The 11,249-nt window shown below is 43.3% G+C and overlaps 1 protein-coding gene across 1 annotated transcript; it reads right to left on the bottom strand.

Moving 5' to 3' along the window:
* Nucleotides 1-230: 230 nt before the first annotated feature.
* Nucleotides 231-1,338, bottom strand: LOC128511273 (olfactory receptor class A-like protein 1). Its single transcript, XM_053484051.1, has 2 exons — nucleotides 1,306-1,338; nucleotides 231-1,190 (listed from the first exon to the last, which is right to left on the bottom strand). The coding sequence occupies exons 1-2, from the start codon at nucleotides 1,336-1,338 to the stop codon at nucleotides 231-233; spliced, it is 993 nt and encodes a 330-aa protein (XP_053340026.1).
* Between the last annotated feature and the right edge of the window lie 9,911 nt (nucleotides 1,339-11,249).

Below are 11,249 nucleotides of genomic sequence, written 5' to 3'. Positions count from 1 at the left end.
AGATCAGATTATTAAAAGTGACAATGCAGTGATTGTAATTGTTTGATCTGCCTCAAAGATTGATTTTAGAAATCAGAGAGAGAGAGAGAGAGAGAGAAAGATTTCAGAGAGATTTCTTAACTCCCTGAGCTAATTTGTACATAGCCTTATTAAAATATCAGTTTACAATATATTAAGAATACAAAAGAAAATTGTCATCTAGTATTAAAACTTGAATATGTATAAAAAAATCATTTAGTGGTTGGTTTCTCTGTGGAGTCCTCAGCTGTCTGTTCTCCAGCTGCACACACCATCCTCTCCTTTATCTTCTTATTGGTGCTTATCATGAGAAAAGGACTAAATGTGGCATAGCATGATGAAAAAAATGCTCTCATGTCCACCACCACAGATGGGACCCGTGCCACAGTCAGCATATAGATCCAGATCATGTTATCGATGCCAAAGAACATGGTGTACAGCACCACCAGAATGACAACGGTTTTGGCTGCCTGCATTTCCATGGAGGTTCCTTGCTGAGTGCGTCGGATGGACCTGACCTGCCTGCTGTGTTTCTGAAGGAGGATGAGGATGTAGCCGCTGGAGGCCAGCATGACAGCTACGAAGGCAAAGTCTCGTGTTGAGAAGACTGCACCATTCACCACGTATGTCAGGCTGTCACGGAAGTTAACATGACAGAAGCCGAGGTTGAGAGTGAAAGCAGGTACTGTGCCATTCCGAGGTGCTATGGCGAAAAGTGGAGAGGTGATGCAGATAGTCATGTTAAGGAGCCATAGACCTATAAAGGTGGGCACTACCAGCTGTGAAAGACGAGATTTCAGTTTGGTCAGAAGTGGCCCAACTGATGGTGCAATGGTGAGTGCTTGGAAGACGCTCAGCATGCAGGTGAGGCAGATAGAAAGGGCGCGGCTGATGCGGTAGGCGTATATCACCACTTTGCAGCCTGGATCATCCAGCAGGTTGTGCAGGCCAAAGATGACCATTGTCTGTGGAACACCACGCGTCAGCATTTGCAGCAGGTTGCTGAAAGCGAGGTGAGCCAGGATTTTATCCACAGGCTGCAGGCATGCCTCTACTAAAGCGATTTGAGCGTATGCCATCAACACAGATGTGTTACCCAGAATGCCCAGACCTGTCTGCAGAAGGAACGAGACTCCTTTAATGGTGATGCAGAGATCCATGGTGCCTGGTTTCTGATTCACACAGAATGAAGAGACAGTCAGGAAATGCAGCATGGAACAAATTATTAAAGAACTGAAAATTATTTTAACTAAACTAAAAATTTTCCTAACATGAATTACAAGTCACCTGGAGCTTCTTCTTGCGACGACTCACGCGCATTTGTAGTCTTCTTTGCCAGAGTTAAATAAAAAATGTGCATATTTATAATGTGTACATTTCCGCTGGGGCCCTGACGCACCCCAGAAGAAAACACAAGATTCCAGGTAACCATGAAAACCAGAGTCACCAAGGAAGGTTCATTTGAGTCACTTGCTCACACATAATTAACCTGGTATTGGTAATAATCAGAAGTTATTTAATGATGAATAAGGGCTTCAGGATTTATAACATTTTAAACACAGAGATATTTTTTTCCATTTTTCCATTTAACTAGTCAAGTAGGCTGCAGTCAGTGTTGTCAGACCTGTGTTACCAAATCAACACAATTGACATGAAATATTAAAAACACACTTTTAATTCAGTTCAATTTTATTTCATTTATATAGCGCTTTTAACAATGGTTATTGTCTCAAAGCAGCTTCGAAAAAAATAAAAATAAATAAAAAATAAAAAAATTGTGTGTATTTGTAAGTAAAATTTGTCTAGATAATAATGAGATGAATGAATGAATGATAAATGAAATGTCTCTGATGAGCAAGCCAAGGGTGACGGCGACAGTGGCAAGAAAAAACTCCCTGAGATGGCAATAGGAAGAAACCTTAAGAGGAACCAGACTCAATCAGGGAACCCATGAGTGATAACAGATAGAAATTACATAACATCATGTGTGTTATGTAGGTGAAAGTTCCATATTACAGAAATTCTTTAAATTACCATGAAGTCCAGTTCAGCATAGGGATCAGTCGGTAGGTGCAGAATGCAGATGGGGTCTGGATCACTGGGAGCACAGGAGCAGCATGTGTAGCTTCAACCATCATAAAGCAGAATTCAGCTGGAGCTGGTGCTTCTCTGGATGCCTCAGGAACCTTGCAGGGCTGGCCTTTGTCTACTGAAGCTGGCACAATCTCCAGACGCCTCGGGACGGGTAGAAAAATACAAAACAGATGGAGAGAATTAGCATAGTTGCCATTCAGGATAGATGTACTGGAGTATGAGGTTATGGGATGAGTTACGTGTATGCCAGATTAAAGAGATGCGTCTTGAGTCTACTTTTAAACTGGGAAACTGTGTCTGAGCCCCAAACACTGTCTGGAAGGCTATTCCCAAAGTTTGGCATCTCGTTCCCGCTTTTTCAGGGAACAGGGTTACAGCAAAGTAACCCAAAACATTCCATTTCAAAGGCTACACTCAATGCTGTGTGAAAACGCTATGGGAATGAGAATGCCAACGCCGCCGCACTGCAAATGTCTGGACCCCAAGGTTGTGAAGCGTGTGCGCACATAGGCCGAGGAGGTCTCAGAATTATCTCTGGGAGGCTGATTTGAGGACCTGTGAGCCCGGATTAGCATGAACATCCAGACTATAGAATCTCACAAATGTGTGCGGAGAGGACCAACCTGCCGCATGACACACTTGCTGCAGGGGAAAGCCTCTTGCCAGTGCAGTAGATGAGGCAATCTTCCTGGTCGGATGAGCCCTGATTCTTCGAGGTGAAGTGAGACCATGCGCCTCGTAGGCTAGGGCAATAGCATCTCTCACCGATGTGATGAAAAAAGGCTGCTCTGACTTACGCCACTGGCTAGTGCAGTGGATGTAAATCTGAAGAGTGCGTACTGAAGATAGTAGGTAAAACTTATCCTGCTCCAGAGCTAAAAGGCGGAGGACAGAAGGCTTCGAGGAAAACTGGGTGCATGGTCAAGAATGAAAATAGTTTGGGTGAGGATGCTGAATAGCTCTGACTAGCCCAGGGGCAAGTCTAGGCAAGAAGGAAAGCCTGCAGATCTCCAAAAGTGATTATAAGAAAAAACATCTTAAGCGTCAAGCGCTAGACAGTGCGCTCTGGCGATTATGAGCCAAAATGTACATCGCCCTGAGGGACAGGTACTCGCCCTGTGCCCAAAGCAGAAACTGGACACTAGGTCATTCAAGTGGCACGAGCACGATTATGTACGAGACTACCCTAGTGTCATACACTCGCACTAGGGCATGGTAGCCTCTCATCTGCTTAGGGAGGTGTTTTAGGGCCAAAATAAAGCCACCAGTTCGGGGCAATGTGCCACGCGAGAAGATGGCCTCTCCAGCTCCCTTCGGCTGGATGGTCATTCAAGACCGCAACCCAGCCCGTGAGGGAAATGTCTGTCGTTAGCATCTGCGACGACAAAAGACGCACATAGAGTGGGACCCAAAGTCAAAAACGGGGTCTGAACCACACAGAAAGGGTACGAAGCCCTTGGCGCGTAACCCTTATTACACAGCCCCCCGTTCCTCTTGGGAACTAAGAAAAAAAACGACTGTAGTAGCCTGACTCTCTGCCTGGTAGGGGAACATGTTCTATGGCCCCTTTTTCCAGCAACGTCTGTAACTCCAGAGTCAGCAGATGCGCCCTTTCCGGTTTGACGGAAGTGGAGACTACGCCGTTGAAACGCGGAATGCGATGTGAGAACTGGATCTTGTAGCTCTCACTACAGTGCTCAGTACCCAAGGGGATATACTTGGCAGTAGCTTCCACGCCGCCAGTTTCTCCGAAAGGGGCAGAGTATTTGCGGTTAGACAGGGGGGTGTTAGCTGTTCGGCATCCTGAACATGGCAGGGAAAAAACGATTTCTTGGAGACCATTTCTTGGAGACCGGTGTTGTCCGAAACACCAGCGATGGCAGAGCAAGAACACCGACCTCCTGGGAGTTCCAGGGAGAACACTTTATTCCTGAGAGAAATTCTACGTGCCCCTTCCCGGGGGGAGCCACCCCCACGGTCCTGGACGACCTCAGGACTTCTTCTTCGTGAAGGAGACAGTACATAGGTCCAACTTCTTCGAGGCTGATTGCAAAGCGTGGCGCGGGGGGGTGCTGAGTGTGTGCTTCTTTTCAGGGAGGATGATGTCCCAGGAGAGAGATAGCCCAAGCGTCTCTTCTAACTGGGACATCATCATATAACCACGCCTTCGCATCAACAACATTTAAATAAATCGAAGATAATGGCATAAAAACAATGATGAATAAGGCTATTTCATGAAATGGTTAACTCATCATGAAGGTTGCCAAGAAAGAAAGGAGAGAGAGAGCACCGTTTATACGAGGCTTCTCCCCCCGGCCACTCAACAGCAATCTGTCCTCTTTTTTTTTTTTGAGCGCTTGGAGAAATCCCACTTCCGTGGTCAAATACGATCGCATGCGTTACTTACCTGCAGAAGCGAAAGTATGTCTTTCCCATCCATCCATGCCGAAGCGCACTTAAGAAGTGGACGGAAAACTTTCTGATCCGGCGAGGACGCGAGAGAAAGGGGGATTCCCGTCTCGTGCACGTCTGCCAGATTGCACTGTTTAACCCAGGAATGCGCAGAAACAACGGTGTGGAAATCGCGCTCCGAAAGAGCGGATGGACGGATCTCCTAACAAACTTCACCATATCGGTGAGTTAATACTTTTAAATTCGCTTGCACACATTACACGCAAACACAATATTCGGTCCTTTGAAGACAAAAAGATCTGAGGAATGTTTCCGGTTCACACCTATTTATAACCTGCAGGTGCGCTTCATCAGATGACGTCACCTGACCGAGGTTATATATGCCAAAATTTGGCGTGTTTGATACACACATGCTTCACAACCGGCTACACAAAAAGATGTTCCCATAGCGTTTTCACGCAGCATCGAGTGTAGCCTTTGAAAGGGAACTATTTTGTAATTAATTCTAAACTGAACAGGTAGCCAGTGCAAGGATGATAATGTTGGGGTTATATAATCATATTTTCTGGATCTAGTGAGGATGCAGGACAACCACCTAGTAATGCATTACAATAGTCCAATCTTTTCTGCATCAGATACGGATAAGATGCTCCTAAGTTTGGCAATATTTCTAAGATGGAAAAAGGCAATTTTTTTGTGATATTGGAAATATGGTTTTCAAAGGACAAGTAACTGTTAAATATTATACCCAGGTTTTTCACTGTCAAGCTGGTAGGAACAGTACATCCTTCTAAACACAGGCTGAACTGTGAAAGCTGTTTGTTTTGGGCCAATAAGTAATATCTCTGTCTTTAGCAAAAGCAAGTTACTGGTCATCCAATCTTTTATGTCCTGGACACACTCAGTTATTCTAGACAACTAGATGGGTGCGCTTTAGTTTTCTATATTCGATTCTTCTCCACTGGTAAGGTTTTTAACTTTTGTACTGTTTTTGAAACACGATTGGTTCTTACTGTATACTGTACAGTACCTAGTTTTTGCTGTTTGGTAGTGTTGATTGCCGTGTGATTGAAGTAGGTCTAAAGCAATTTGTTCTCAGGTAATAATCAAGAGTAGTTTCAGGCTTCCTTAAGGTATGAATTGTGGGCAGGGCTTAGCTACATATATTGAAGGTGTCTCCGCTACCGACACTTGTTAATAAGCATATCCTGCAACAAAGGTGCTTACGGATCTAGATAGCAAGTGCAGAGAGAATTGACTCAAACTCTTGTTTACCAAGGAATTACAAGTTTTATAGACAATAACCTGTCTAGGATGTGTGTTCAACCTATCTCTGTCTGTTATCACAGACGAAGATGCTTTTACTCACACAGCAGAGGCAGATCTCCCAGAAACCTCATCTACCCTTCTGTACTGTCTCATTGCCCTGCACTGGTGGTAGGTGGGCCCTGGAACTGCCAATCTGCTGTAAAGAAATCAGATTTATCTCTGCCCTAGCTACCCATTACTCATTTGACTTTCTGGCACTAACTAAGACCTGGATATCTTCTCAGAACTCAGCTACACCGGCTGCCCTATCCTCTGCCTATGTATTCTCTCACTCTCCACGAGAAACTGGCAGAGGTTGTGGTACGGGTCTCCTGTTATCTAAGAGATGGTCCTTCTCACCTATCCCCCTGTCTCATCTCAGTTTTTCATCATTTGAATTTCATGCAGTTAAGGTAACCACTCCAATTAACCTCCACATTATAGTTATTTACCGTCCTCCTGGCTCTCTAGGAAACATTCTGAATGAAATGGACATGTTTCTTAGTCTTTTTCCTTCTGCTGACACTCCTCTCACTGTTCTAGGAGATTTCAACCTTCCATCTGACCTAGTCAAAACCGAACTGTTGTTTATCCCTTGTGACTCATCTCCAGGTCAAGACCTTGTGATATCCATGGACAACAACCAAATCACTCCTTCAGCCACCTTCGCAATCTTGGGGTAACCGTCATTTGTCATTTTCCCCACACATCGCTAACCTTACTTGCTCTTGTCGATTTCTTCTTTACAATATCAGAAGAATTCGCCCATTTATTTCTTCACAGGCTACTCAGGTGCTTGTTCAGTCCCTTGTTATTTCAAGACTGGACTACTGCAACTCACTCCTGGCAGGCCTGCCTCTGTCCACGATTCGTCCTCTGCAACTGATCCAGAATGCAGCAGCACGTCTCGTTTTTAACCTCCCCAAGTACTCCCACACCACCCCACTCCTCCGCTCCCTGCACTGGCTTCCTGTAGCTGCCCGCATCAAATTCAAAACACTAATGCTTGCCTACAAAGCTAAAAATGGCCCAGCACCCACTTACCTCTCTGCGCTAATTACACCACGCACTGCACCACGTTCCCTCCGATCCTCCAGCACTGCTCGCCTCATCCCACCATCTCTCAGGGATCGAGGGCGGCATTCATCCAGGCTCTTTTCTGTTCTGGCACCTAGGTGGTGGAATGAACTTCCTCTAGATGTCCGTACATCAGAGACTTTGACTATCTTTAAATGATGACTCAAGACTCATCTGTTTCTCCAGTACTTGGACTAACCCCCCGAGGGAAAAAAAAAAAAAAAAAACTCTTCTTAGTTGTGTTGGACTAATGGCACTTAGTTATAAACCTAGTTAACCCAGTGTAAGTATGTATCCAATTATGTAAACATTAAAGCACTTTTTTGTAAGTCGCTCTGGATAAGAGCGTCTGCCAAATGCCTAAATGTAAATGTAAATGTAAATCTGACAAACTCCAATCCTCTTTCCTTCTCCCTCTCCTTAACTCCTTCTCATTAACTCTAAACAGCTGCCCTCCCACACACAAGGCTGGGAATTCTCTTGACCTTGTTTTTTGCCGCCCTTCCCCAGTCACAGATATCACTACTATTTCTTTTCATAAATCTGATCATTACCTGGCATACTTTACCATGATCCTTCCTATTCTATGTAAACCTAACCACCAAAATTTTTCTTTTACCCGCAAAAACCTTTACTCTGTCTTCCTTCTCTGTCTCTTCATGCACCCTATCATCCCTCCCAGACCCAGACTCCTTCTTCTCTCTACCCTTAAAGACTGCGACTGAAACTTTTCTCTCCTCTCTCTCCTCATCCATGAATCTCCTTTGCCCGCTGTCATCTACTGTAAACCAAGGAAGACGTCTTATCCTGCTCCTTGGCTATCTGATGTACTACGCAACAACAGGGGAGAATGACTTCTGCCAAAAGTACCTACTACAGAGAGAAGCTGGAAGCCTCTGCACATGATTCTGGCAAACTCCACAACATTTTCTCCTCACTACTCAACCCACCGGCTCCTCCTGCCCCTTCCTCTCTGACTGCTGATGATTTTGACACATTCTACGATGGGAAAATTGCAGAAATCCGTCAGTCCTTCGCTCTCAACCAAACTCCTACAGCAAAACCTCAGGACCTTCCCTTCCCTCCCTTCTCCAACCTGTCATCTGATGAGATTCAGCAGATCATCTCGTCATCTAACACCACCACCTGTTCATTAGACCCAATCCTTCCACAGTGCTCCAGGTCATCTCACGAGACCTTCTTCCCTTCACCACAATCATCATCAACCATTCCATATCATCTGGTCATGTTCCTGCTGCTTTTAAGAAGGCAAGGGTTATTCCTATCCTCAAGAATCCCTGCCTGGACCCATCAGAAGTTAACAACTATCACCTGGTATCACTTCTCTCTTTTATTTCCAAAATTCTTGAAAGGACTGTTTATAACCAAATGTCTCTTTATCTCTCACAGAACAACCTTAATGATCCCAAAAAATCTGGATTCAAAGTAGCACATTCTACAGAGACTGCCCTTCTGTCAGTCACTGAGAAGCTCCATGCTGCTAGATCTGCTAAACTGTCATCTGTCCTCATCCTCCTGGACCTGTTAGCTGCACACAGTGAACTACAAGATCTATTATGTATTCTTACAAGCCTTGGAATTTGTAGACTAGCGTGCTAATGGTTTGTTTATTACCTAGAAGAAAGGTCATATGAGGTAACATGGAGGGAATCTACATCTGCCCCACGTAGACTCTCTACTGGTGTCCCACAGGGCTCAATACTTGGTCCTCTTCTGTTCTCCCTCTGTACCTGATCTCTTGGTAAGGTCATATCATCGCATGGATTTTTATACCATTGTTATGCAGATCACTCCCAACCTATTCTCTCCTTTCCTCCTCCTGACACTCAGGTTTCCACCCGGATCTTTGCATGTCTAGCAGACATCTCATCCTGTATGGCAGCTCATCAGCTAAAGCTCAATATGAGTAAAATCCCTGGTTCAGCCCTGGTGACTCATCCCCAGGTCAGGACCTTGTGATATCCCTGGACAACAACCAAATCACTCCTTCAACCACCGTCCGCAATCTTGGGGTTACCGTGGACAATCATCTGTCATTTTCCCCACACATCGCTAACCTTACTCAATCCTGTAGATTTCTTCTTTATAATATCAGAAGAATCCGCCCATTTCTTTCTTCACAGGCTACTCAGGTGCTTGTTCAGTCCCTTGTTATTTCAAGACTGGACTACGGCAACTCACTCCTGGCAGGCCTGCCTCTGTCCACGATTTCTCCTCTGCAACTGATCCAGAATGCAGCAGCATGTCTTATTTTTAACCTTTCCAAGGTCCCCCACACCACCCCAATCCTCCGCTCCCTGCACTTGCTTTCTGTAGCTGCCTGCATCAAATTCAAATCGCTGATGCTGGCTTACAAACTTTAAAAAGGCCCAGCACCTACTTACCTCTCTGCCCTAATTACACCACGCACTGCATTACGTTCCCTCCGATCCTCCAGCACTGCTCGCCTCGTCCCACCATCTCTCAGGGATCGAGGGCGGCATTCATCCAGACTCTTTTCTGTTCTGGTACCTAGGTGGTGGAATGAACTTCCTCTAGATGTCCATACAGCCGAGACTTTGACGATCTTTAAATGACGACTCAAGGCATATCTGTTTCTCCAGTAGTTGGACTAATCCCGGAAAAAAAAACCTCTTTCCAGTTTTGTTTGACTAATGGCACTTAGTTATTAACCTAGTTAACCCAGTGTAAGTATGTATCCAGTAATGTAAACTTTAAAGCATTTTTTGTAAGTCGCTCTGGATAAGAGTGTCTGCCAAATGCCTAAATGTAAATGTAAACTTAGGTATTTCGTCTGGTTTAGTTGAGATATATAATTGGGTATCATCAGCATAACAATGGAAACTAATCCAATGTCTACTAATGATGTTACCCAATAGAAGCATATTGAGAACAGCAAAGGTCCCAAAACTGACCCTTGTGGGACCCCATATTTCGCTGGCATTACACCAGACGGTTCTCCATTTAGATCTACAATATGTCTATCAGACAGCTATGATCTAAACCATTTCATGCCTGTCCCTGAATACCTATGTGATTTTGTAAGCGGTCTATGAGAATATTATGATCTATAGTGTCGAATGCAGCACTAAGATCAAGTAAGACTATTATTGAGATGCAGCCTTGGTCCAAAGCTAAAAACAAGTAATTTGCAATCTTAACTAGTGCAGTTTCTGTACTATGATGGGGCCTAAAACCTGACTGAAATTCTTCGAGGATGTTTTCCTGCAAGAATGTGGATATTTGAGCTGATACTACCCTTTCTAATATTTTTTATATAAACTCGGGTATATATAATATAAATTTCGGGTCTAAATTAGATTTTTTAAGAAGAGGCTTAATAACTGCCAACTTGAAAGTTTTAGGAATGTGACCTAGATATAATAATGAATTAATAATGTTTAGAAGTGGCTCTCCAACCGTATGCATCACTTCTTTTAAAAATCTGGTTGGGATTGGATCTAACTAACACGTTGTTGATTTAGCCGAGGTGATAAGTTTATTTAGCACATTAAATGTATCCTTACTGATTTTTTTTTACAGATTTGACCTTATTTTTACTGATTTGTAAATTTATACTTGATTTGTACAATTTATAAATTCATTTTAAAGATCTGTAAAACTAGCAGTAACATAAAAAGAAAACAGCAGAAAACAGTCAATAAACACAACTGAAGGGTAACTTTGAGATGAAATGTAGTGTTATAAGGTAAGTTTATTTTTTTTCTCATACAGTATGTACTGTACATAACAGTAAAACTATCAAAGATGTGTTCAGAGTTAAAATAAGAGAGATAATGGTTTTCAGACTGTACATAAAACTGTTAACAAGACCATTACTGCATCTTTATACCACTGACATATCATACATGTTTTTAGTTGGGTTAGTTTTTTTTCCGGTTACCTGAAATGACTCTGACTTTGATCTGAAGTAAGTACTGGAGTAACAATAATAATCACCACTGACCTGTCCACATGCGTTTTATTTTAGCTGCATGAATGCCCCATCACGGCTGTTACATGTGGTGATCTTGGGGTGCTGTTTTAGGTCCACATTTATTATCTACATACTTAATCTTCTTTAGTTAGATCAGATTATTAAAAGGGACAATGCAAAAATTGTGATTGCTTGATCTGCCTCAAAGATTGATTTTAGAAATCAGAGAGAAAGAGAGAGAGAAATTTTAGAGATTTTTTTACTCCCTGAGCTACTTTGATGCTCTACAGTACATAGCCTTATTAAAATAATAACAATTTACACTATATTAAGAATACAAAAAAATTGTCATCTAGTATTACAACTTGAATGTGTATAAAAA

This window comes from Clarias gariepinus, chromosome 23 (genome assembly GCF_024256425.1).
Source record: "Clarias gariepinus isolate MV-2021 ecotype Netherlands chromosome 23, CGAR_prim_01v2, whole genome shotgun sequence".
In the NCBI taxonomy this organism is placed as follows: domain Eukaryota; kingdom Metazoa; phylum Chordata; class Actinopteri; order Siluriformes; family Clariidae; genus Clarias; species Clarias gariepinus.
This window is presented reverse-complemented; position numbering and strand designations above follow the sequence as displayed.